The sequence below is a fragment of the Notolabrus celidotus genome, chromosome 6 (assembly GCF_009762535.1).
Source record: "Notolabrus celidotus isolate fNotCel1 chromosome 6, fNotCel1.pri, whole genome shotgun sequence".
Lineage (NCBI taxonomy): Eukaryota > Metazoa > Chordata > Actinopteri > Labriformes > Labridae > Notolabrus > Notolabrus celidotus.
In genome coordinates this window covers 35,958,354-35,986,039 of record NC_048277.1, presented here as the reverse complement: position 1 = coordinate 35,986,039, position 27,686 = coordinate 35,958,354, and the positions used below count along the sequence as shown (strand labels likewise).

The 27,686-nt window shown below is 41.2% G+C and overlaps 2 protein-coding genes and 1 long non-coding RNA gene across 5 annotated transcripts in view; all 3 read right to left on the bottom strand.

The window, feature by feature from the left end:
- LOC117814670 overlaps positions 1 to 4,070 on the bottom strand; it is a 70,931-nt gene extending 66,861 nt beyond the window's left edge. Inside the window, exon 1 of the long non-coding RNA XR_004631609.1 lies at positions 3,960 to 4,070. This is a non-coding gene — a long non-coding RNA (uncharacterized LOC117814670). The remainder of the gene's footprint in view (positions 1 to 3,959) is intronic.
- A 1,611-nt stretch (positions 4,071 to 5,681) lies between these two features.
- Positions 5,682 to 17,453, bottom strand: api5 (apoptosis inhibitor 5). Of its 2 annotated transcripts, none has more exons than XM_034685692.1 (14): positions 17,152 to 17,453; positions 15,483 to 15,644; positions 15,262 to 15,355; positions 15,075 to 15,140; positions 14,652 to 14,803; positions 14,199 to 14,405; positions 13,916 to 14,020; positions 11,850 to 11,939; positions 8,298 to 8,479; positions 8,120 to 8,213; positions 7,943 to 7,999; positions 7,585 to 7,664; positions 7,353 to 7,495; positions 5,682 to 7,095 (listed from the first exon to the last, which is right to left on the bottom strand). In XM_034685692.1, exons 1-14 carry the CDS (start codon positions 17,221 to 17,223, stop codon positions 7,016 to 7,018), a joined length of 1,584 nt encoding a protein of 527 aa, XP_034541583.1. In that variant the 5' UTR covers positions 17,224 to 17,453; the 3' UTR covers positions 5,682 to 7,015. The 2 variants fall into 2 exon arrangements, with proteins under 2 accessions (XP_034541583.1, XP_034541585.1); XM_034685694.1 differs by having other exon boundaries at positions 7,389 to 7,495.
- A 1,357-nt stretch (positions 17,454 to 18,810) lies between these two features.
- Positions 18,811 to 26,859, bottom strand: samm50 (SAMM50 sorting and assembly machinery component). 2 transcript variants are annotated; one of them, XM_034685566.1, is made up of 15 exons: positions 26,703 to 26,859; positions 24,427 to 24,537; positions 24,235 to 24,336; positions 24,060 to 24,147; positions 23,831 to 23,937; positions 22,100 to 22,230; positions 21,781 to 21,868; positions 21,125 to 21,253; positions 20,889 to 20,960; positions 20,716 to 20,802; positions 20,439 to 20,509; positions 19,679 to 19,746; positions 19,439 to 19,594; positions 19,161 to 19,302; positions 18,811 to 18,987 (listed from the first exon to the last, which is right to left on the bottom strand). In XM_034685566.1, the coding sequence occupies exons 1-15, from the start codon at positions 26,721 to 26,723 to the stop codon at positions 18,942 to 18,944; spliced, it is 1,419 nt and encodes a 472-aa protein (XP_034541457.1). In that variant the 5' UTR covers positions 26,724 to 26,859; the 3' UTR covers positions 18,811 to 18,941. The 2 variants fall into 2 exon arrangements, with proteins under 2 accessions (XP_034541457.1, XP_034541458.1); XM_034685567.1 differs by having other exon boundaries at positions 19,439 to 19,585.
- Between the last annotated feature and the right edge of the window lie 827 nt (positions 26,860 to 27,686).

The following is a 27,686-nucleotide window of genomic DNA, read 5'->3' as shown; positions in this document are numbered from 1 at the left end:
CCCCCCCTCCCTCCTCTTTAATATGTGCGCGTGTGTGTGTACTGTATGTGTTTGCTCTCCACGCCTGGTAATTGCTCGTGGAGTCGTACTTCCCTTTGCAAGAGGAGGAGGAGGAGGAGGAGGAAAAAAAAACTCCAGAGATAGAGACCCCCATTGAGAGGGACACGCGCTTCTTCATTCACTCACTCAGTGCAGTCATTCATTCATTCATCACTCTCCCTCTCACTCATTCACACAATTCCTCCTACAGAGTTTGTGAATGGAAGACAAATGGGATGAATGTGTGGAGCCACCTGTTCTGTTTATAGATGTGTTGTGTTCTTTTTTTCTGCATACATGGAATCACCAACTTGAGTGCGCGTGTGTGTGTGGCGCGCGTAATGGTGGGTGTATGAAATAAGTCTAAGGGGACAGTAGTGTACACAGTGTTCCCTGGGTATGAGTTTTGGGAGCTCTATAGACCAAATAACCCCCCCTCACCCCCCCTCCTTCTTTCTGTCTCTCCCGCACTCTGCCTCTCTCTCTCTCTCTCTCTCTCTCTCTCTCTCTCTCTCTCTCTCTCTCTCTCTCCACGACTCGTTCTGTCTCTTGACATTCACATGCTATATTACGTAACACAGTTGTGGATGGAGATGGAGATGGAGAGAAGGGGAGAGGGGGGGGGGGTAAGAGTTGAAAGCTGGAGGAGTGGTTGAGGAAAGAGGGGGGGGGTGGGGGGGTGTTTTAAGTCTTCTTCTGTTACAAATAAATGCACGCTTTGCTGCACACACAGGCGTCTTTGAGAAAAAACTCATGAGGTCTGTTTTTTAGACTGTCTTCTATTTCTGAAAGGCGGCCGTGTTATAAATAACCCCACCCTCCCTCTTCTCAAATTTAACATCCACCCCCCCTCCCAACCCCTCCACTCTTAGATTCAGAAAAGCTGAACGGAATGGTGTAAATATCCAACAGGAGACCTGCAGATGATGCGGCTGATCATCGTGAATCGTGTTACCTTTAGTCGCCCTGGTTTCAGACTGTTTTAGGGGGGGCACAGAAACCCGTCTTTAAACCTGATTCTGAATCCTAGACCTGCTCCTTTTAAAGCAACACAGCTACAGTTCTATCATAAGACAGATAGGGGAGCATTCATCCGCGCTTCTTCTCACAAATTCTACATATTTGGTGATTAAAGCGCCATTGCGCACATGTTTTCGCGCATCTTATCTTTAAGTTGTGCCACATTAATACATCCAACATCCTGCAGACACAGAGACAGAGACAGAGATGCTGTTTGGTATTTATAGCGATACTGTGTACATCCACGGCGGTCACACGTGCAGCAGCCGCTTCTCTGCTCTCCTGCTGAAGTTGACATGTTAACACTCACTGGCTGCTATATTTAGCCCAGCCTCACAGTGCTGTTACTATTCCCAGCATTGTACATGAGGGGGCGGACGGTGCAGGGTTTTTTTATTATTATAATAAATGGTATGTAAAAGTGCTCTTATCACGACTGGACTGATGTTATTTCATTTATTTGATATGATGCTGATGCTTCAGCAGCTCGGGATGCTTCAGTGTAACATACAGAGAGGGTTTGGATTTTGGATGAGCTGGTAACGCTGCATGCATCTGTCCTTGAGTGAAGCTGACCCTGACCTTTGACCTCTGAGTGTCGAAAAAAACCTTATTAAAAATCTTATAAACATCTTATATCAACATAAATCTGGAGATACTGATACAATGCTACTCTTACACTCACACTGTTTGCACCAGAGTTTCACAATAGCTGTACTGCTGCCCTTTAACATTTTTTCCCTTAGCTTTGAACAAATGCTGCATGCAGATAAAATGTATTCATGTATAGGTTTTTGTCATGCAAAGCTCTCCTTAGATCCTTTTTGTACATAAATGTTGCACGGGTTAAGATGCCTGTGTGAGTCCTGGAGGTTTCAGCACCACGGACAGCTCCTACAAGAACTCAGAGCTCCATTTACCTACATTTTATCCCCCCAGAAACTGTTAAATGGTTCACTTTCTGTACAACTTATTTGGGATTTTAAGAATAAATGATCATGGAGAGATGCAGAGCAGGATTTGTGAACTGTTAGAAAACATTACAATATGGTGGTGTGGAGGAAACTACATCTGCACCATGTAAGAAAACACTTCTGAACCATGAACCGACAAAAGCATCTCCTTCCTCTATGTCAGGGGTTCCCAGCCCACGACCCCCAAAATATATTTGCCCAAGACTTGCTAGACCCCCACTGTCCCTCAAAGTGACTTAATGTGGCTTCATTTAGCTGGTCTGCAGAAAATCAGCCTACCTATATGAGCATGTGTCTGTGTTTCCTGTGCCTTTATAAATGAACCTGCTGCTACTGATGCTTTTGATAATTCACTGTTCACTAACCCTAAACTTAAGAGTCATCAGGCAACAAGAAAGAGAGAAAACTCATTACATTTACTATTTTCAAGGTTTTATTTCAAGTTTAGCTACTATTATTGTTGATATTTTTTACTATAAAGGGTAAAATGTACTATTTTTTAGACACATTAAAAAAAAATCTATATATAATAGTATATATTCTAGGAGACATCTCACAACCCCCCATTTGTGTCTTGCAACCACACTTTGGAAACCCCTGCTCTATGTGATACTTGCCCTAGACTCCTGAAGACTGGATTTATACTAAGCGCAGAGGTTGATTTTTGCAACATGGACACCTCTTGGTCGTCTGTAAGTTAAAAGGCCTGCTGTTTTTTTTAAATACTGCTTAAAAGCATCACTTTTTCTAATCTCAGCTGCGTGAACACATATTATGTCTCATTCTGAAGTTCCTCTGAATCCTACTCAAGTATTAAGGAAGCTATGTAGACATCGGTGAAGATAGCTCAGCTCAAGAGGCCTCCTGAGATGTTTAATCAAGACAAAAATGTATGAAAGGAAGAAGCTGAGGTACAAAGAGTTGGCAGCAGAAAGGCTAGGGTTTGTTCAGTAGAAGTAGGATGTAGAGGGTTTGTAGCACCATCAACTCTCACTACTGGGAGAACTGGGAGTTTCATAAGATGAAGATGTCTGCATTGTTAACCAATTAAATTGCAAATCTGAAGCTTTCGACGGTTTGCAGTCAAATATCCTAATCAGATGTTGCCTGAATATCTTGTACACGGCATAAAAGTTAGGTGTGTAGAAGGCGAACATGTTGCTGCAGTTTAAACATTGAGCATTAAGAAGCAAGAAGGAAGTAGTTTGGCATTAAACCACTCTACATGTGTTTTGAGTCAATTCATCTACATAGCACCAAATCACAACAAATGTTCTCCTCAGACTCTTTCCAAACAGAGAAGGTCCAGACCGTACTCTATGTTCTATTATTAGCAAAGACCCAACATCAAGACCGGATCAGATCCAGTCCCATCTTACAGACAGGACTCAGTCTGATCTCATCTTAATCCACCATGAGCAGAGCACTTTGCAGCATTTAGCAAGTTACAGTGGCAAGGACAAACTTCCTTTAACAGGCAGAAACCTCCAGCAGGACCAGACTCATGTTAGACACACATCTGCTGAGACCATGTTGTGGTTGGAAAGAGAGAGTTGAGTGTAGCTGTTATGTGCATGTTATCTAAAACATGCAGCATCATTTCAAGGATATCTGTATTGGAGTTTAGATGTTGGTGCTGATTATTCCCAAACAAAATAGGAGCATTGAACGCAACACTCAACACCTACTTTTTTGAGACTAACTTCACTCAATGTTGCCAAAAATCAACATAAAAACATCTGAAGTTATTTTCTTTAAATGAAGTTAGTTTGCAGGATAAAGACATTCATTCATGCAGGTGTGGATTCAGCTTCAGGCCTGTTTGGGTTCAGTATGAAACTCAGCCCCCCTCCTCTCTCAAATGTTGATAATAAAGTGAGGAAAACCCATTGACTTCCACCAAGTGCTTCAGGACTATTGATTTACCTTCTTTACCTTCACTTCTGCTCTCACATGGACTCGTACAGTCGCTCCTTCCTCCTCTCTTTCTCTCACTAAGGGTCGTCTTCGCTTTCTCTCCCGCTGCTGCTGCTGCTGCTGCCGCCCACTCCTCCTCCACCACTTGATTATTTTCAGCTCTGCCTTGTGTGTGTGTGTGTGTGTGTGTGCGCGCGTGCATGCGCGTGTGACTGTGCGCGCGCGTGTGTGTGTGTGTGTAAACGCATGTGCCAGGCATTGGCTGACTGGCTTGTTGGTTGGCTGGCTGGCTGGCAGGCTGGTTTGGGAAATACCTGGTCACGATCAATGACGAGAGGGTTTATCTCGGGTGCATAGCGCCACCTAGTGTCCTGAAGCGAGAACTGCACATCAGACCTTAAACGCATCATGGTGCCTGTGCCAAAAAAATCTGTACAGTACCTCTGCAGAAATGCAAGAAATGAACTAAATAGAAATATAAACAGAGGGTGATGCAGATAAAGATGTTTCTGCAACATTTTTTTCATGCAATTACACACAAATATTGCATCCAACTCATGCAAAGTTAGCCCTGCTTCAGCCACAAACAATTTCAGAGCAGTATATAAATACAATCTGAAACAACAGGCTCTTAATCTCCAAATATTTTCATTCTGATTCATAATAAAAGGTGGATTTCTCCTCCTTTTTTCCTGTTAGGCTGGATCACTGCATCCCTCCACTCCTCTGAACCCGAGCAGGAAAACAAAGAGAGACAAAAAGACATCATGAAAGCTTTAAGTGACTCTTTCGCTTGGGATAAAAATAGATCTGGTTGCTTTGCGAGGAAAACCCTGGTCTCCATCGCCCTCTAGAGGGGAGACACTGTCAGAACAGGGATGGAAATCCTTTATCTGCTGTTTTCTGCAATAAAAGGTGCAGAAATATCCAACAGTGTGCTCAAAACTCCTTATTCCTAACACATCTTTGAAGTATTTACCTCTACTTCAAGGAAGTGTTGCTATTTTGTACAATGAGACACACTTCTCATATTTAAATGTGCATGCCTTAATAACAAATAAGCTACCAGTTAACCTGTCTCTGAGTAAACAGCAGCATTGTCATTCTGAGGTTGGCTTTTCAAAATAAAAGCACCACATTCTTTAATGATGGAGCTGCATTCAGATATCATACTTTTACATTGATGGTGAATAAAGCAGGGTTTGTTTTGCAGAGTTGTCTCTCTGTACCTTGCTGCCACAGTCGATTCAGAAAAATTGAGCCTGAGCGCCCCTCCTCCTCCAGAGCATCCACCTACACACACCAGCGCACACGTGTCTCCACATGCAGATCTGAAACACCCACTGAGAGCGCCCTTTCCCTCTGTGTGTGTGCAAGTGTGTGTGAGTGTCTTATATCTTTATGATAGCCGGATTTAAACCTTTATGGCTTGTTTTTTTTGGATGCAGTGTATGAAGAAGATTTGGCTCTGGAGTTTGATTGGTTTAGGTGAGCAGAAGGAAGTTACTGAAGGATTACAACCTAATAAAAACATGGATTTGGTTGGTAGAGGTTTAGTTCAATTTACCTTAAATGCACTTTGAAGTTTTACATTTATTTTCTATTTATTTTCAAGACATTTACACCCACTGACCTATGCCGAAAGACAAAAATCAAAGTATTATGAGCAACATTTACATTTAGGGTTTTAAATAAGGAACACTCAACGTTTGGGAGAAGAAAACACTCAACTGAATTCAAACAATACATCTTTATATCTAAAAGTCTTGTCTTAAATTATGTTTTTGTGAAGTTTAATAAATATCAACCCTTCTGTAGTTAAGTTAATTGCTTGGGATCTGTTGCAGGTGCACATTTCAAGCTGCAGGTCCAAGTTAAAGTCAAATATATGTAGTCATGCAAAGTTTATCACAAGTATCAAACACAATGTGCATGACTGAACATGCACAAAGAAAACCAGAGAGCCCCCACCTCCAGAGAGTGTAAATAAAATGTGAACTATTTATGGCTGCGTCAATTATTGAGAGCCAGAATCTCCCTTTTTACTTCAAAGCTTGCACACCCACTCCCTGCACCTCAACACAAACATAAACAGGAGAGAGGAGGGGAGGGAGGAGAGGAGAGAGGGAAGGGGAGGGTGCATGCATGCAGACAGTGGAGAATTCATGTTTGTGTATGTGTGTATATTCTAAATGTAGATGCCAGATCCTGAGCTAAATTTAACGTCTATTCATGCTGCTTTGGTGCAGATATAGACGTAGAGGGGGAGAGGTATGACGAGAGAGAGGAGAGGATAAATGGGATGAATGGGTGGGCGAGTGAATGAAAGGAGAGGGAAGTATGGGAACATCCAGAGAGAGAAAAGAGGGGATTTCAAGGTGTAGAAAGTGAAGAGAGAGAGGGAGGGAGGGAGGGAGTCACTGCTAAAAAAGTTAAAGACAAAAGTTCATACTTCCATACAAGTTTATGATAAAAATCCAATGAAACAACATCATTGATTCATACAAAGTAGCATAGTCATCCAATTCAACTTAAGCTCTAATAAAAAAGAAAACAAGATTAAATAAAAAGGTAGAAAGAAATGCATTCATCAACATGTTGCAAAACAAGAGGATCTTTATCTTTTCCTACAATAATCTGACAAAAATATTCATCAGTTACAACTTGGCAGTCTTTTGTTCCACAAAAATACACGATAATATTTAAAAATGAAGCGGGAGGGGAACAAAAACATTTAGATCTACATGATTTTTTCGTCTGGGTCGAGAAGGGATCACAGAGGGAATGATTGTTTAAAAAAGTCTGAGCCTGGTGTCTGAAGACGGGAAAGGAAACCCCCACAGCGCCCTCCCGAAAAAACGGTAATAAAGAAAAACCATGATGTGTGGGCGGGAGAGGAGTGGAAAGATGTGGAGACCAGTTTAAAAAATAAGAAACAACGAAGAGGAGGTGACAAATAGTCCATCTTAGTGAGGAAAAGATCTCGATGTGATGCAGTTCAATGAGCAATATGCACTGTATGTGTGTGTGTATGCATGTGTGTGTGTGTGTATGGGTGTTCTGTCTTAGTAGATCCGGCCTCGGCTCCTGTTGCCTCTGGCTCCGAAGCCTCGTCCTCGGCCGCCCCTGAACCCACCACGCTGCTCTGCAGTCGGCAAAACAAAATGATTTGGTTAGGCGTGTTTTAGTTTTGTTTTGAAGCAAACACCATCACGGGATTATTTCAAACCAGTCTGTCGTTTAAACTGACATTAAAAGACAGATTCATTTTAAGTACTGTCACTCTCCTTCATGCATAAGCTTCAACTGTTCACAGAGATCAGTACAATAAGAACAGAGTGTGATGTAAATAAAAAGGTGAGCGTGCATGAGTTCAAGAAGGTGTCACCGAGTGTTCCTCACCATAATTAAAATTGCCAATGGTGGCGCTGTACTTGCCACTTGGGGGGTTGTAGATTTGCCGTGCGTCCCTCCGGTGCTGAGGAGAGATCTGTTTTTTTGTGCTTCCACCGGATCCCATCTCCTCGCCTGACGGACGCTTGGGTCTGTGAACATGAGAGACAGGAGGATGAGAATCTAAAGGGGGGGGCCACAGAAGCTGCAGGATGTGAAGCTTCTTTCAAACTAGACTTACGCTACTGCCTCTGCCTTCTGGACCGGTTTCCAGGACAGAGTGACTGTGCTTTTGAAGGATGGAGGGTTGTGGAAGAGATCCTGGAACAAATAGAAAAACATGGAAGACAAAGTTAACAGAGAGAAATATCTGCTGCAAATAGACTTATACTTTATTCTGATGATTCAGTAGAAAAACAACTAAAGGTCGCAAAAGTTGAGAAAACTGTAGAATTTTCTTTTCTTGTTGTAAGTCTGCCAGGTTTGTTTTGTGTTACTGCTGAGGGTTGCTGTATTACTTTGAGGTTTTTTCTACAAGTTCTCCAGATACTAAGGATGGACATCTCAAGCTAAAGTACTATTCAGTAACCATTGTTTACCTTGATGAGGACGTTGATGTTGTTTGTGATCTTGAGGGCCACCACTTTGATCTTGTTCTGATTGCACACAAAAGAAAAGTTAGTCTTTTAAAACAAACAGATCAAAAACTCAGACGGGTCCTTTTGCATTTTCATTAATTCTGTGCAGACATTTGATTAATCTTCCGTCAACATTACCTCGTCTGTCTTCAGAGCGTCTCCCGTCTTGCCTTGCAGTGCTACTCGCAGCTGTCTGATGTAAACCTGGAGGCCTCTGGCAAAGTACTGTAACCTGTTGAAACACAAAAAAACATCAGTCTGGAGCTTCTCCAAGATATAACTAGTGGAGATCTAGGACACTCTTCTGCTCCCTCACCTGATCTTGAAGTCTTTGAGACGTTCTGCGTCCACTTTGTCGATGAGGAAGTCCGGCAGCTTCTTGCCCAGCTGGTGGAAGCCGAAGAGGAGACACTCCACGTAGCTGAACTGCAGTTTGGGCTCCTCGTTTGCTGGGTTCTCTCCGTTCTCTACCTCCTCTGGTGGCAGAGGCATGTACTCCTACACATGGGGATACAAAAACTGAGTTAGAACCGGATTTTTGTTTCTGTTGCTTCAGACGGTTCAGGAACTAAAGGATGACTGGGTTTGGGGAAACTAATATTTTGACTAAAAGCTCTTTCCTAAGTGACACGAGCTACACACTGACGCCTTACTGAAGCCATCATAAGTTCAATACTGTTTACGATCCATGAAACATTTCTCAAGTGATGAGAGCAGCCCATCTGACGAATTCAGTGACGTCAAAATCCAGACTTGCCACCCCCACTGTCTCTCAAACTGATTGAATTTAGCTTCATAGCTGGTGTGCATAAAATGAGCCTACCTGCATGTACACATACGTGGCTGTTTTTCCTGTGCTGTTATGAATTAACCTACTTAATGAACTGTCAATCAAATCTAACCTCAGAGGTTATCTTGCAACAAATAAGGCAGAAAACTAACTCAACATTTTTATTTGCAAGGCTTATTTCTAATGTAACTTCTATCTTTGTCGATATTTGAACAATAATAATAATAATAACAATAATAGGTACACTTTGCAATTTTAAAATACTTACACAAAAAAACATTCAGTGACAGCTTTGAAATCTTTTTTGAGACCCATTTTTACAGACTCGTTTTTGTGTTACTTCATCCCTTTAACCGCTTTTTATTTTTATTTATTACTATTTTTAGTTTTATCCAACAAAATTAAGTGTTTTTAATTTTACTTGCTCGTTTTATTTGATTATTAATTCTTTCATTTATCATTTTAATGTTCTCAATTTATTTTTCATTTTCTATTTTCTCCAATAGGCATATTGCCTTCTTCTTGAAACCTTTTTATTGTCTTTTAATGTTTTTATTTACTCATTATTTTCTATTTATTTTTGTATTTAAGTATTTTTGAAAACCCTCTTTAACAAAGATGTGTTGCTCTACTGTCTCACCGCTTATTCTTTTTAATCTTTGCGCTGTATTTTGTTTTTGAATTGTTCAAACTATGACACTCCTCTATCTGTTAAAGGTTTATTTTGTCATCTTAATCCCACCATGCTGTGTTTGTCAAAGCACTTTTTAGTAGGGATGGGTACCGAATTCGGTACTTTTATAGGTACCGACCGAATTCCGTCGGTACTACCGAGTACCTACTCACGTAGAACCAAACGGTACCATGTTTCGGTACCTGAACGCATCCCTGTGACTGTGAGGGAGTGGAAGAGGAGGAGAGTTTCCATACTTTCGCCCTGTAATAAAGTCAGAGACTGATCGGGTGGACGTCTCTGCTCTCTGCATCTGCGAGAGAGCGCGCCAAACGGAGCCTGCAGCTGACGGGTGCGCGCACTCACTGCGAGGCAGAGCAGGAGGATTACGTTTATTCGTTTTATTCTGGCTGTTTCCGAAACGGCCTGCTACATACTACTTACTAATGTAGTAGGCAGTAGGTATTGCCTACTACATACTGTTATTGAATTTAGTATGTAGTATGACTGTTCTGTCCGATCTGTCATGCAGCATGCTGAGCCAGACTTCGCTGGATTTCCGGTTTCGGTAAGCGGAAGTAAACAACGGCGAAGCCGATAAATAAAATGCTTATTTAGCATCCATTTATGATTTAAAAAGTTAGGAAGTGGTTTATATGTAATTTGATAACTTTCACAGCACCCAAAAACAGATTTCCTCCCGTCAAAAAATGAGGAAAAAGAAAAAGCAGAACGAGCGCTGTGCTTTATGGGAAACAGTACGCGAGGCAGACTGGTCCGATGCACACTGAGATATTTTCCCGAATCAGTAGACATCCGGGGAGTTTTGGCTTACTGCAGATTTTGCTCTTGTTCACATACTACTTACTACATACTGAATTTTGGACATATCAGTACGTACTGCTAGTATAGTAGGCGATTTCGGAAACAGCCACAGTCTATGGTTGAGACTGAAGGCTGATTTATACTTCTGCGTTGAATCAACGGCGTACCCTACGCCGGGGGTCCGCGTAGCTCCCGTACCTACGCCGAGGCCTACGCACATAGCTGACGTGCACCTCCTCCAAGATGTAACTCCCCGTAGAGCCGACGCGGACCTCAAGCCCTGTGATTGGTCCGCTCGGCGGCTTTGTCTTTCCCGCATTTACAACACTTCCGGGATCCCGGACATCGGCCGCACATCGGCCGTGTATTTCATCTCCTCCTCTCTATTCTTCATGTAATCATGTCTGTATGATAAACAGCAACATGTATCAGCTGTAGATTAACATAACACGCTCTGAATCTCTGTGGAAAAGTAAACAGAGATCGTAGCGGGACCGGAAGCAGGCGGCCGGCTATCAGAGAGACCGCACTGCCCTCCGGCGTTTCGGCAGAGAATTGCTGCGCGACACGGACACATCGACGCACAAGTATGTGGGGCTCTGTCCGCGTCAGCCCCTGCTGCGTAGGGGAGACGTAGAAGTATAAATCAGCCTCGACCCTCTCGCTCCGACTACCTGCCCTGTTCCTGTGTGCGTGAATGCCCAACAAGCACAAGTTGTGTGTCCTGTTATCATAAAGAGACAGAGAACTGACTTTTTCCCGTCCGCAGACATTCACGTGTGTTCATTGATAAACTCCCGAAAGAGCAATTAGACGCCACGAGCACGTGTCAGCTAATATATCTAATCATCTATATAATCCTGTTTCTGTTCATTTCATGTTAAATTAAACAAATATGTTCAATTAAACAAATTTGAGTTTTTTTTTTTTTTTTATAAAAATGTATTACCACATAAACACACAAAAGTACAGAAAATTGGTACCGTTGAGTACCGGTACCGATTCCCAGGTACCAGGTATCGGTACCGTATCGGTTCAAATGTGAAAGGTACCCATCCCTACTTTTTAGACATTTGTTTTAGTGTATCGGGACCCCACACTGTGGGAACCCTGATTTAGACCATGTGAATAAATTCTCATGTGTTTTGGCTTGAAGCCCTTGTCACTGACGCTCTGACGAAGGTGACTACTTCAACAATAAATGAATAAAAGTCTGAATCGTTATGATTGTGGAGAATTTTTCCAAGTTCCCAGAGATTAGTTTATTATTTTTAAATATAAAAGGACATGTTTCAATATTTTTTTTCCTATTTTAAGTCAAAATAAAAATGTAATCTTTGAAATGAATAAATATCAGACAATATGGAACAATCTGACCAAACAGAGTGAATAAGTTACTCTCTTAAACGTGCAAAGAGCTGTTATTGAAGCGCCTTTCCCGAGTAAATCCCTCGTGTTTGCCCGGAGCTCAAAGCAGAAACAAAATAAATATAAATCAATAAACTCTCAGATGAAATGCTGATTCTTTCGAGCTTCCTCTCGTATCTCTCTCCGTCCAACAAGACAACGGGTTCTCTTACCAGCAGCTTGGTGAACAGCATGTTGAGATTGGCCTCCAGCTTATCCATGTCTCCACAGAACGGACTCATCTCAGCCAACAGCTTCAGCACCTACACACACATTAACACACACACATTAACACACACACTCACACAAAGCGTAGCAGATCCCCTCACACAGTGTAATGTGTATTGCTAATGAGAAACAGTGTTGCGTGGTGCAGACTAATGACCCATTAACAACGTGCAGTTGGCTGACACCTCTGACAGGTGGCTGCCACGCTGACTTTGTTTACTACTACAGCCGCTCACCAAATGTCAGACATTAGGAGCATCGACCTCACGCCGCCCGCCATATTGGTCAGAGCGCTCAGGAATGGAAGTCTTTTGAGAGTCCAAACTAGTCTTTTTAAAACTGGACTGTAGTTTCAGGAACCAAGTAGGGACTATAAGTATTCCTGTCCTACAAATTCAAATGTTTTTGGGCGTTACGTTTGGAGGTCACATGGAAAAAAGTATGACAGGAATATCAAACAATGTCACCTTGTAGGCTGTAGGGCTGTCAACAAATATTCTAAATTATAATATATATTCGAATATATAAAAAAACGGAGATTCGATTGTGAAAATTAATATTCGATTGTGGAAAAAAACACATCAGCGGCTGCTTTGCGAGTGGGCGCACTGCATGACGGGTCAGGGACAGGTCACAGGAGTCACACATGCACAGAGTGAAGCAGACGGCAGAGAGAAATCCTTCCGTCCCCGGATCCTCAGTGTGCTCTGAACGCGTCTTTTTCTCCGTTTGGAACATAGTGAATAAAAAGAGATCGGGCCTCTTCACATGTGGACTGTCTGATCGGCACTGGCCTCTTCACATGTGGACTGTCTGATCGGCACTGGCCTCTTCACATGTGGACTGTCTGATCGGCACCGGCCTCTTCACATGTGGACTGTCTGATTGGCTCTGGCCTCTTCACATGTGGACTGTCTGATTGGCACTGGCCTCTTCACATGTGGACTGTCTGATTGGCTCTGGCCTCTTCACATGTGGACTGTCTTGTGTTTTTGGCAAATAACCTGTCCGGCCTAAGACCCTACATTGACAGTGGACTAAAAGAGCCCGACCATCAGTGACACTGGGATAAAATGCAGTTTTTCCTCTTTTTTTATACAAGCGCCAAGAATGGAAGTGGACTACTTTTTAACTTCAATTAATGTTAATAATATTTGCTTGAATCACTGAATGAAGCCTGTCTATATTAGGGACAAGAGTGGGGACCTTTAATTGCTCTCACAAGTCTTGTTCAGCACTCACTCAGTGCATTGTGCACAGAGAGAGGGGGGGCGAGTGAGCGAGAGGTCTATGGTCTTAAAAGTGTTACGGTATAGACCATTAGGTCATTTACTTGTTTTGTAATGTGTAGGTATGTTTTAGGCATGTCATATCTTAAATAAAAATACATATACAAGTAGTTATGTCTCCTTGTATTAGTTTGTCCACCTGTTATTGACATAATGCACAAACATAGATATTCGAATGGTTCAAACCTACGGTTTTTTTTTTAGAGCAAATATTCGAACGTCATTTTGGAGCAATTCTGACAGCCCTAGTAGGCTGGTGGTGTTGCTCCCTCGTTAAACTAATCTCTACCTTTCATAATGGCGACATAAACCCTAAAATTATGTACCACTGACTCTGATTTTCAAAAGGACAAGTGACTGAAGCAAAATGTTTTGTTCATGGTTTCATCAGAGGTGCATTTCACAGAATCACAGCTGTCTGACTGGACTGTTTTAGGCTGAAAGGCACCCTGGGAAATGTAGTTCATGTCTGCTTTACTGTTTTTGTCTAAACTAGCTCGTCCTCTTGTCTAAAAGAAGCAGATATGTATCTGTAACCTGTGTTGTTTAACTCAAATCAACGCACTAAATGTCACTTTTACATCGTTTATGGGGAAACTTGATTGTCCTCTCGTGCCCAAAGTGTCTCACGCCTCCTTACAGGTGATATAAGTTTGATCTGAAGTGTTTTGGGTAGCGTGACATCGACACACACAACAAAACAACATTAAAAGAACACTCACCTCCAGCTGGATGTCGAGCTCAGCCACAGGACTCGTCAGGGCGCTGAGGTTGGGCAGAACGTGTTCGCAGAAGTATGTGACAAAACGTGTGGAATGGACATTTTTCTACAAGACAGGAAGGAGAATATGATTGATTGATTCACACTGAAATCATAGATAACAATTATTAAGTGTCATAAATGTGATACAGTGATTAATGGATACGCGACAATCACCTCATTGAAAGGTCAGGACAGACCCTAATGAGTGAACTCTTGATCTAAAGGTTAATGCGTGTACTCACTGAGAACAGGGGCAGAGCCTGACGTGTGCACTGCAGCAGGCGGTCTACAGTGTCGGGGTCGGCTGGGTTGAGAGCCTGCTCAAGGAAAGCTTGCTCCACCACCAGCTCCACCAGCTGCTGCCGCCCGTTCACCGTCTGCAGCACCCGCAGGCCCGACACCACGCGCATCAGCAGCACAAACTCCTCCCCCGTCACATCCTCCAGCACCTGAGGAGGAAGCAGCAAGTTCAGACGTTGCAGCAACACAAGACACGGTGACAAGTAATACAATACATGAAGCAGGGACACGAGGGAACTGAACTCAACTATCAAAACAATCAGGTTTGGCGAGCAGCAGTCTTTAAATATTACAGTCCCAGCCCATCAGATCTGACACCGCAGAATGTCATAAATTACCTCTGTCACATTCATCCGTGATCAAAGTTAATAATGACCTCTCCACTGTTTGCTCACCTTCTTTGTCTCTGCGAACACGTAGTCTTCCACCTCCTTCGTCATGACCTCCTCTGACAGCGTCTTCAGTTTGCCTGACAGAAACTTGATGGCCCGTTCCCTCACGATGTCCTCGCCCTGCAGGATCTGAGAGAAGAGGCCTCCCAGAGTTCCTGAATGAGGAAACAGAGCAGAGTAAAGGATTAGGTCAATGCAATTTACTGGTATCTGAATATGAAGATGAACAGTGACTTAAAAACAGCAAAACAACAGCCTTTATTTTTTAATATGGCCAAAGAAAGGAACTTTATTAACAAAGGTTAGAGCACATTTAATCCACGAGTCTTTCTGTGTATTCCAAAGTGGAGGAGGAGACATTTGTCGCAGGTTTCTTTAACAGCACGGCTCTAAACAAGGCTAATTATAGAACAAACACACTCTTACCCTTTGCATCTATCTTGAAGATAGAAATAAGTGCTGCGTTCACTTGGTTGAATTCTGCTGTATCATCTGAAAGCAAGAACAGTTTGACAGGTCATCAAACATCCACACAAAAGAGGAAATATGAAGAAAGAAACATCCCAGAGATGATATTTAAATCAATGAAAGTCCAGCTTGAGGGATGTTGTACCTGTCTGCAGGAGCTGGGTGAGAATATCGGCCACTCTGAGGATGTTCTCTCCAGTTGCAAACCGAGGCAGCTCCTTGATCGCCTGTCGTCGAATCTGGAGAGAGAATAAGTTTGCAGTCATTTAGAGAAGTATGACAATAATCTGAAAGAGCAAGACAGACACTGCACTCTGTACCGGGTCTAAACAAAGCCCCTGCACACACATGCTGTTCAGTACTCACCGACACATCCTCGTCTTCACACAGATCAAGCTGAGCATTAATGGCAGCGTCGGCCAGTTCGGGGAAGTTGCTGAAGAACTTGGGGATAAACTGAGCAGCCAGGCGCTTCTCCTTTGCTCCTCCCTTCACGCCGTCCAAGATAACTTGGTACGCATCTTTGTGCTGCAGAAAAAAAGGACAAAAAATAGTGTTAATCAATAAAAATCGGCAGGATATACAACAGCAGCATCCTATTGTGATTCATGCTGCACCGAACATTATGATGGTCAAGACTGAAAGATTGATTTGGGTCTAAAGCTCTGCAGCTTGTGGTTCTGATTAGATTTAATCCAGTGCTTTGATAGTCAGTGACTGGTTGCTTTTGTGGTTGATCACCCCTACTTGACGGAGATATGCATACAAAGAGCTGGTAGATGTGCTTTCATTGTTCATTACAGGATATCTCAAAGAGTGCCTTTAAGTTACTAATAAGTAGGAGAAAAATATCATTCCATTTATCAATCAAGCATCATTTTTTAGGATATTGCCAATTCAAAACAAAGAGTCTTCACCAAAAGAGAAAGTCCAAACTGTACTCTGATTTATTATTTAAAGACACCAGAAATGAATCCACCATGAGCCAAAGACATGGTTCCAAGTCCTCTTCTGATGTCCTAATTTATTGTCATTTAGAGGTTTTATTGTACTTATTTATTTCACTTCTCCACATCTTTTCATCTATTTTTATTTATTAACCTATTCTTCTTATATTTATACTATTATATAGTTATTTAAATAACATAATTTATTTATTTATTGTATTTATCTGATCCTTTTAACTTGACTAGATTTGTATTTATTTTTATTTCTACCCTTATTTTTAAATTATATTTATTTTTAAGTAATTTTCATGATTATGTCTTTAATTATTTCTCCCACTTGCCCTTTTTATTTGCATTTAATCATGTTGACCCTTTACATTGCATTTTGTCCTTGAATTATTTAAAGATTCTAGTCTTCTTTCTCTCAGGCTTGAATTAGAAATGTTTATTCTATTATCCTCCTGAGTTCCTGCTTTGTGTGGTTAGTCAAAGCACTGTATAAATAATTATAGTTATTAATGACAATCACTCAGAAATAAAGGGCTTAACCAGATTCATGGTGACATTATTTCAAGTGCAATGCCAGGAACACTGGGGTTTTTTGTAATATAGGGAAAACCTGCAGAACTGGCAAATCCTGTCAGTCCACTATCATGTTAATGTTAATAAGGTGTTTAATGCATCCAATAAAACTACAGTGGAGGAACAGTTAATTTTCCTTCTTGTGTTTAGAGGTATTATCACAAAGTCTCACTACTTTCAAATTAATGGTAACATGAGGGAAAATATTGCAGCTAATTTTTATTAAAGACAATTTTTTTTTTATTGAATTTAGTTTGAGTAATGAAGTGTTATTTTGTGTCTTAAAGGCTGATTTAATTGTAGTTAATGTGGAGTGTGTGTAGTTTGGTATAAGGGTCTCCATGGTGAGGCCGGTCACTAGCTACAGTTAGCTTAGCACAATCACAACAGTGTTTTGTAGCTTTCACGTTAGCAGGAGTGGAAGTGAAATAAGCTGCTTCAACAAAGAGGTTAACTTCTAAAGGGAAACAGAGTTTTAGTTGAAGGATAATTCTGCTGGTATTCACCTGACTGAGGTTGTCCTTCGCATCAGCGAGCGTCCCGTAGCTCCGGTAGAGATCCTCGATAGTGACCGCCATCAGCGCGCCTGTCGCTCCCAGATCAGAGCAGATAAAACCTCAGAAACGGGTCTGTCGGGTCTCTTTCCTCCGGTTCAGGGGTCTACTGCTCAAACGACGCCGTGTGTTCGGGGTATGAGCTCTCCGGGACTGCTGTGGAGAGGTGAATGTTCGAGAATGATCTCCCCCTCTGTCTTCCCGCACTGTTCAATGGCGTGTTAGCTAAAATGCTACGGAACAATGAGTACGTCGCATGCGCCTGTCCGGCCAATCAGGTGGAGAGACACAACCCATGTGACCAGTGGCGTGCGCGAAAGTGGTGCGCAGTAATACAACAGTGTTGCTGGTGTGTTCAAGAAAGCAGATTAAATATTCAGTTTATTCAAGAACAAATCAGTTTATTTATTTATATTTTTAATATATTCATCATTTTCAATTAAAAAACATAAGGAAGAGGGTAAGGGCCACTGAAAATTATGTTTGCAAAACATTTTTTTAAGGTTGAATTATTATTTTTGTATTTATTTCTGTTTTTCCACACTTGTGGATAAAGAATTTTCCTTCAATGTTTCTTTTACTTTTGTTATATTCATCATTTTCAGTAAACAAACATACAGCAGAAGAGTAGGGCCACTAAAAAATAACTCTTTTAAGAGTGGACGAGAAAAAAAATGTTTTTAATGTGTAAATATTGTTTTTTAAATCTGAGAAAAGATAATTCAGATATTCTACATTTGTGAATAAAGATTTTTCCAATAATAAAAATATTATTTCCAAAAAAAATCAACATTTTTGTTTGACATTAGCACACCAAACCTATCAAACTTAACTCAGTAAATAATAACTTTTTTTTTTGTGCAATTAAAAGGTTATTTTATTTTAGGCTGCTCCCATAGCTCCCTCATTTTATTATTTTGATATTAAGAAATAAAAAATGTTTCTAATTTTTCAAAGTTTATCTTTAATATGGTACAACTGTGAACACGTTCAGTGTTGGAGTGGCTCCTAATCCTTCTTGGATAAACTGCTTTCTAGGTACACTAGAAAAAACTCAAAACTAAGCAAGTGTTTTTGTGGCATTTCAATGAGATTTTATGTAAGCCACAATCACCTGATAAGTCCATAAAAAAAAGTTTTTATTTCAAGATATTACTGGCCAAAAATGAGAGTTGGTGTGCTTGTAATGAGTAAAAAAATCTGCCAATAGAATAAGAAAAACTTAGGATTTTTGATATCCTTACTTCAAGAAATGAGACTGGGGTTTCCCTTCTTCTATTGGCAGACTTGTTTTACTTTCTACAAGCAATTCAGACCTTATTTTTGGCATATATCTTAAAATAAGACATTTTCTGGACGTGTTGGGTGAATGTGTCTTTTATTTATTCAAAATGTATAGATTAAAAAGGTTGTTTGAATTTGGCTGTGAAGAACTGAAACAGCTTTCCTCAACCTCCACAAACATCAGTAAGAGAAATCATAAATTAAGAGCTCTGTTCAGATTAATACAATAATCACTTCTTTCATTTTACTTCTTTCAGTAATGTGACTCAGTGTCATATGACTGTGTTTGATCTCCTGGACTGAAAATGAGAAATGATACATCAGTGATCAGCATCAGTGCAAACACTTTTATTGAACTAATTAGTTGTAACAACAAATCTGTACATCCCAATAAAATGAATCTGGCATAAAATGAATGTTTAAAGACAAGGAAGCTCAAAAAAACAGGACAGGCTGCCTCACAGAAATCTGATTCCTGCTCCAAACTGGACCCCGTCACATATCCTGAAAGCACAAGAGAGAATCAGCTGATGTTAGAACCAATGCAAGGCAGATTATTTCTGGAGCCCTTAAAGAGTGTCCTCAAAATTCACTCAGGATGAAGATCACATCTAGAGCTTTGTAACACAATTTGCATGACACCATCCCCTGACGTTATCTTTTCCAAGCAGCCCTACCTGTCTCCACTCTGGACTCCCATGGGAATGCAGTAATTCAGCTCAAGCCTGGCAATGTTTCCCAAACGCAGCACAATGCCCAGGCCGTACGACCAGCGGATGCATTCTGCCAGCTTCTTTAGATGTGCTTGTGGCCCCTCACCTGAGTAAGAACACACAGAGATGTCAGCCACACAGAGAACCACTCTGTAAAGAATTATCTCAACAGTGTGAGCTCCTCTTCTCGAAGTTAAGCAGCAGAGGTCATCTTCGCCATATTTCTGTTGCCAACTACTCACCATAGTTGAGGTTACAAAGGTTTCCTGCGTTGAGGAAGAAGTGTGTCCTGAAGAGGTCGCCAAAGCCCCCCCTGCCCGGTCTGAAGGGTAGAGGAGTGTAGAGGTGGAGGCCTCCCGCCCAGTAGGCCTCCCCTCCCAAGTAGTCACCTGCCATACCAGTAATACCAGCACACAACCTTTCAATTAACCATCAAAACTCCAGTCTGATCACAGAGCAGCTCAGCCAAGTGACTGTCTCACCTTCACTCTGTGGGCCCATGCTGTACATGCTGAATCCCCTGATACTGGTGGGGCCGCCCAGATAGAACCTGGAGGTTCAAACAAAGACAGACAGAACAAGAGGATGAGAAAACATGCTTCTTATTTCTATGAATACAGGAAATATCCTCCTGAAATCTGAGTTTTATGCTCATTGTTGGTTTATAGTAGCCTCCCATCACAGAGATATGAGATATCTTCGATCCATAATACCAGGATTGGTCTGATTTTAGCAGACAGGTGGATTCAGAAACAAAAATCACTTCTAAATTAGTCAACAGTACAACAATTTTCAGACACAGTGCTGTTATACTATAAATGCAAAATTATATTTGGTACTTGAATTTTTTAATTGCAAACTACAGTTAAAAAAAAAGGAGAAGATTTATGATCAGAAAATGTAATTTTTCATCCCTCCTAATAAAAAACACTCCAGTGTCCCCACGCTGGCTCTTGTACCTCCACCTCGTTGAAAACCTAGAAGCAAACATCCTGATATGTAGTCCCATTAATTGCTGGTAATCTGGATTAGGTAATCTTGTAAAGGCTGTATCTGGATCATGGTGATCCAATTCAAAGTTTCTTTGAAAAACATCATGGAAATAGGATAGATTAGCTGATCCTTGATTGTAAAAGATGGGATTTCTTAATCTGGATCACTCTAATCTAGATTAAACCTTTGGAACATCTGGACCAGGACTAGTGGATAGTAGAAGTGGGATGATGTGTTGTCTTACTGTACCTGTCTGCTATGCTTGTTGGCTTGTCACCTATAGGGAGGAGTAGACCGCCCCACATGGAGGCAGAGAGCACCTGAGGGAGTGAACGAGAGAAACATTAACATTTTGGAGATAAATGTGTTTATTTCATTGGAAAGTCTGCGTCTATAATATGCATAAATACTCAAATGTTTCTGTATATTTTTAATTGGGAAAAGTAAAACAGTTTAAATTGGATCTGCCTTGTGTTTGTATGAGATCATTTGCTACATGTCTGAGATACAAAGAGTTGAAACTGACCGAGTCCCAGAAGAGTGTTTTGTTGAGCTGCATCTCAAAGTCCTCTTTCAGGAAACTGGCATCCCCGCCAGTGTAACCAGCGAGTTCCTGCCCAACCACAGGATGTAACGTTTTATGTCTTATTGTTTTTACACATCAGGAAAAAATGAGTAGGCTTAGAGTTGAGGACAAACCTGATGGATCTTTAAGAGGCCGCCTCTCCTGGGGAGGATGGAGGAGTTTCTGGTGTCGATGACCATCGCATGCTGAAAACACACAACAAAACCAGAGCTCAGTACTGGTTTATTCCCACAGTTGCAGACTTTAACGCTGTAAAGCAGAATCAAAACCCAATCCCTGAAAATGATATTGATACACAAGGAGACAACAGACAATGTCAGAGCACATGAGATCAGTGTGAGACAGATACCGAGAGTGAGGACTTGAGGGAGTGGCCGCTCTCCTCCCGGACGGCGAACGAGGCGGTGCGAGCCAGACAGCCCAGTTCCCTCCACACTCCCTCCCATTTTAAGGTCTGGCTGGTCTTCCACACTGGGAACTGTGGGTGATACATCAATCAATCAATCTTTATGTATATAGCGTCAAATCACAACAAATGTCCTCTGAAGACTCTTTCCAAACAGAGCAGGTCTAGACCGTACTCTATGTTCTATTATTAACAAAGACCCAACATCAAGACAGGATCAGATCCAGTCCCATCTTACAGACAGGACTCAGTCTGATCTCATCTTAATCCACCATGAGCAGAGCACTTTGCAGCATTTAGCAAGTTACAGTGGCAAGGACAAACTTCCTTTAACAGGTAGAAACCTCCAGCAGGACCAGACTCATGAGTTAATGTTAATAAGACATGCTCAGCCCAAACTCTTTGTTTCTAAGGAACTGAACTCCAGCACAGAAATGTCAATCATGTTAAAATATATAATCTAAACTTCTAGGTGTCCTTCATCCAGGATGGATGGTGCAAACTCAGTCATCAGAATCAGATCCACATCTTTTACAAACAACATTTTAAACTGCATGAAATGTGACAACAAATGCACGAATAAAGAAAGAAGTATTTACGCTGATCTCTGCAGAGACGCCCCGATCCGTCTCCCTCAGTGAGCTCCAAGGAAACTGACCGGTGACTTTGTACAAGTTGAAGGACATGCTATTGAAATGAGAGAAGAAATATCAACACACTGCAAGGATTTATTCTATCTAAGCTGTATTTGTTGTAACATTAAAATATCAAACAAATGAAGCATCAGGAGAGCCACCTTATCTGACTAATGTCTAACCTCTAACATCATGACAGTGAGGTCATTTACATGGACAGAAAACATCCTTCTTTCAGACACACACGTAACAAATTGAATTTATAAAGTTGTGTGTATCTTACTTGCGTTCAAAGAATCCTGGTTGAGGTTTGAAGAAGGACAGGCCGTAGGAGGTCTCTTTGGTGCCGTATGAGAACTGGAAGGTCATTTTCTCTGCCCGACCGAGTACATTTGGTAACTTCAGGCCCAGCACCTGGAGTTCAGATGAAAAGGGAGACATATGAGTGTTCATCCTGTCATTAGAAGAAAAGCGATGGATAAAAACAAACAACCAACTAATGCTTTTAAAGAAGGCTTCAAGAAAAGCAAACAGATTTGTGGGAAGGTGTAAGACCAGAGCTGTACACTGGATTTTAAAGATGATCTTCACAGGGACTTTAAAGGTGACATATCATGCAAAATTGACTTTTTAATGGTTCTCTACCTGAAATATGTGTCCCTGGCATGTCTACAAACCCCCCCGAGAATGAAAAGAATCCATTCTGCCCCTGTTCTGATTTCTCCACCTTTCTGTAAATGTGTGTGAAACGAGCCGTTTCAGACTTCAGTGTTTTCGTTACGTAACAACAATATCCGGTCTGTCACGGAGTCAGAGCTCGGATCTTGTTCAGCCCATAGACTGTATAAAATAATACTGAATCCCTCCTCTGTTTTTCATTACCTGCACACATGTGTGCTAACAAGGAGCTTAGGAGGGAGGCATGCTAGTTGTAGGCTGTCTTAATAAACACAAAGGTCGCTTTTACTCCCCACGTCTGCAGATTTGAAGATCTAGTGGATGATTTTTATTTATCATGGATAAGTGCTAGCGCTAATTAGCATAGCCACATAGCTACATGTTCGTAGCTGTGTACCAAGACACACGTCGACATACTGATAAATAAAACAACAAGAAACACTAAATCTGTGACCAATGGTTCAGAAAGGTCCTGCTACAGGCGCCTCTCCGTCAGGATCAGATTCTGGATCAGATTCAGAGGGTTGAAGTAACGTGATCTCTGAGCAGCCGTGTATATTCAGCCAACATGTAAACATTAGATCAACATGCCGGAGAGCCGAGGGCACATCAACTTCCTGAGGGGGCGTGGTCAGAGGGAAAACAGAGTGTTCTGAGGAGGACTGAAGAAGAGGGCTTTTCAGGCAGACCAAAATCTGATTTCAAAGTGTTTTTTTAAGCATAAACTTTAAAGACATGTTTTGGGGACCTCTTAGACCAATATATATTGATGAAAAAAGCGTGATATGTCACCTTTAAAACCAGATTGTTCTAACTATAGACTGTATAAAAAATGGACGTAGTATCCGTGACATCACCCATCTGTTTCTGAAGCATTGGTTCATCAGTGGGAGCCATATTGGAAATGCTGAAGTCAACCTAACTTCTTCTGAGCTAGTGTGAGGTAAAGAGGCGGGCCTTCAGCCTTTTCACTAACAGCTACAGGGTGCCCGCCTGTCAATCAAGTCAGCCATGCCCTTATTTGGGCAAACTCATAAGTTTAATATCTTCAAAAATACAGAGTTATGAAAGAAATTCACGCCCATACAGAAATGAGCTCTTAAGTCCTGAACTGTTTTTTGAATCAGGCTTTAAACATGTTTCTTTCTGCTGTAAAGATCTTCTTCTTTGAATGGGTGTGTATGTGGTTTCCTGTGTCTCTGCAGCCAGCCTCTAGTGGACGCTCGATGAACTGCAGCTTTTTAGCACTTCTGCATGGGCTTCATATTTTATGACCAGAGGCTGCTGCTTGGTTCTAACTCTATTATTAGATCTAAGTCAAGTAGATGACGCTCACCATGCTTCCTTCATTGTTTCCAACCATGGTGTTGTAGCTGCCCGTCAGCCGCCTGAGCTCGGTGACTTCAAACGTCACGTCGAGGCCGTTAGGAAGAGCATCCTCACCTGCAGAGAGAACACAGAACATCTACGTTCATCTAAGTAAAGATTCAAACAATGTATGTATACATTTAAAGGTGTATGCATTGATGTATATTTTTTAAAAACCATGCAGTGACTGACAGTACCTCTTGACGTGTCGATAACAACTTCAACTTTCCTGAAGATGCCAAGACGCAGAAGCTTCTGTCGGGCTTCGTGTGAGCTTCGCATCACCTGCAGAACAAATCAAAGCCCGTGTGAATGCAAGTGACAGACACTCAACAAGCATTAATCAGAGCAGCTGCATCAACGTGAACCTACTTCAATCAGATTCTTTGCCCGGAAAACTTCTGCGATTTCATAAGACAGCACATCCTCTTTGGTTCGACCGAGCCCGTCTATGTGTACCCGCTGAACTACAACCTGAAATACAGACGGATTTTAGAAAAGAGAGCACTCAAAGACAAGTAAAGCTTCATGTATCTGGCCTTTTAGGTTTCATTCAAGTCTTACATCCTTGTTCTCAAGAACCTCCTGCTTTGGATCCTGCTCAATCTCTGGGACATCGATGTCGTCGGCTTGAACTCCCAGCTCTGGCCCCCGCATGGGCAGAGGGTCCAGACTCTGCAGCACACATGAGAAAACAAAACATCATATTCATGTCATCACAAGTTAAAAAGGGGTTACAAGACTGAGACACAGCTGGTAAGAGAGGCTATAGTCCTCATTGCATTGGCTGTAGGATCGATTCTGGGTGTTTCCAGTGTTTGATTTGATGCACGATGAAGGCACTGGATATCAGCGGGGACAGAGAATAGATTTCCTACCATCACTTCACCCCCTTTTCATACATATTCAGAGTTCTCATGCTCAGTCTCATCTGATTGTTTGACTATTCTCTGAGGCGATTAAAGCCGAGCTGCAGGCCTGAATAGATTCTCAGTTAATCCTTAATTTCAAAAACCTCATTAACCCATACAAGATGCTGTTCAGTTTTCCATGGTCCCAAACATCTTTCCCACTTCCTGAATATTCTCATTACAAAGGTATAAAGACAACCGAACGATCACACCAGGGAGAAGATAGAAGTGGTTTGTTGGTGTTTCTTTGGAAGAAGACATTTTGATTGAACGTTCCTTTTTTCAAAACTTAAAACTGCATAAAATATGAGTGACCATGGACGAGAATGCAGATCATTTTGTAATTATTAACAGATTCTAGACTAAGTGATTGCAGCTTTAGGACGAGTGCAGAGTTTGACACCACTGGCCCAACAGAGTCTGTACAGAGGCTTCACTCCCCACCAGCATCCTCACCACCTTCTACAGGGGGGACAGTGGAGAGTGTGTTGACCTACGGGATCTCAACATGGCTCTCCAGCTGCAGGGAGGCAGACAGGAGGTCCTGGACTGTCACTTCTCTCCGTCCAGGACGTATTACAGAGCCGCTTTGAACATCTCAAAGGACACCTCTCACCCTCTCCACGGATTCTTCCAGTTGCTTTCTCACAGATGCTGCGAAAACCGCTTCCTACCTCAGACTACCAGACTGTTGATCTGTTAAATGAACATGCTGCATATTTATTTACCTGCCTACTGCACTTTAACTTTTTGATGGATGAGTGTTTTAACAAAAAATGTAATATATTTTTCTTTGCTGCTGTTGGTAGTCCTGGAATAAACATCAGTTCAGGGAGGGATTTCGAATGTCATCACTACCCCTCTACACCAGATTTCCCTCTCACTACACCCCTCTCTGCTCCTGTAAGCCCCGCCCACAAACAGATCGTAGCGCACGCTCAATCAGGACGATGTAGGAGGACCAATCAGGAGAGTGGTTCTGATTGGTCAGAGCTGACGGGAGCGGTTGGAATTTATAGATACCCGCATAAAGAGGCGTAGGAAAACTCGCCAGATCTCGCCAGATCTCAAAATACCTCATTCATTAATGGCTGTTGATGAGTGTTGTGACTTCTTTGCCAAACACAGCACAAAATAAGTTCCTTTTTTTTACCCCAATCCTACCAACTGCAGCTTTTAGATCTCTTGGAAACGCTCTTTTGTTTTGTGTTCACACTGGTATGAACAAAATGTCAATAAAGCTTGATTTGATTTGGTAAATCCATTAAAAACTCCATATTAATTATTCAAGTAGCGCTTCATATGTTCCTAGTATGTAATGTTATGTATTCTCTATAAATTCTGGGTATTCATATTCTTATTTTTGTATTTATGTTTCCATCAATCCTTCTATTGCTGAGTTTATAATGCCTTTGTTCCCTCTCTCTCTTGACTGAGTCTTATTTTCCATGCAGCTCCTGCTACAGCACCACAGTGTCCTAGACTGCAGCACAGCTTTCCATATTATTGACTTCTCTGTATGATAATCTGTGACTGTACTCAGTCTGTTTCAGGACTCAGTTTTATCTTAGATGAGGAAATTAATCCTTTATGCCTAAAATGCAATTATCAATATAGAGCCATGGCTAAGGCTGCAATACGTAAGCAATAAGCTGTTGTCAGAGTCTGCTGCATGCAGGAATATTAAAGTCAAAGGATGCACAACATGAGTCTTAAACACATAAGGAAGAGTTCCTCCTTCATAAAGTGAGCTTTAATTATCTCTGCAGTAAAGTGATTCAGTTTTATGACAGCTCTATCTCCCTGAGCCTCTCTATCTACACCTTGTTGAACACACTGTGGGCCTTTTCTTCCTCCCTGCTCTGTCAGATCTCTGAACACACAGAGAGGTCAAAGTCCTCCTGAACCGGTCCCAGGACCGTCTCTTACCCTGGCATGGACGGTGCCCATGCTGAGCTCCGCAGGGCGCTGTCCCGGGGAATATGGACCAAACTTCTGAGTGGAAAAAGACAAACTAATTTAACCTACAAGTAACCGGAGAAAGGCGACGGGGTCCCAATAAGGAGGCGGCCATGTCACTTCCGGGCCACGCCCACTGCTGCTGCGCATTCAAGACATCAACGCTGGGGAATGTTTAATACAGTTAATACGTTTTTATGAACAGTCTATGGTTAATACAGGAATTATGTCCAAATAAAAGTGTCCTGCAGATATTTATGCTTTCCTTTCAAATTATAATCCTGCTCTCAGACGAAGAACAATTTCATATAATTGTGAAATTACTCAATGAATTAATTATGTATCCTACATTTTACTCTAGCACATATAATAATAATGATTAAGAAGTATTTTCAAGAAAATTATTGAAAACAGCAGCAAAAAAAAACCATTACAAATATAATCTTCATTTTAAATCCAGCTAAAGATATTTTGCCATGCTGTTAAATCTTAATAATTTAAAGTAAATAAATGGATAAATAATAACAATGATGATTATGATCACGATAAACTATAATAATAATGATAATGTTTTTTTTAATTATTATTATTGTTATTATTATTATTATTGTTAGTAGTAGTAGTAGTAGTAGTAGTAGTAGTAGTATTAGTATTATTATTATTATATCATTTTTTAATTATTATTATACTATACTACTACTAATAATAATAATATAATAATACAATAAGAATTCTTGTTTATTATTTATTTTTATTGTTATTTTTATTATTATTATTACTTATTTATTTATATATTTATTTATATGTCATTATTAGTTGTAAAAGTAGTAGTAGTAGTAGTATTTTAGAAACAGAATAATTTTTTATTTTAATTTTTGTTGGACTTTTATTTGATGCACATTTCTGACTTGAACCCTGGGAACATTGTTTGACAAACATTTTACACAATAAAAT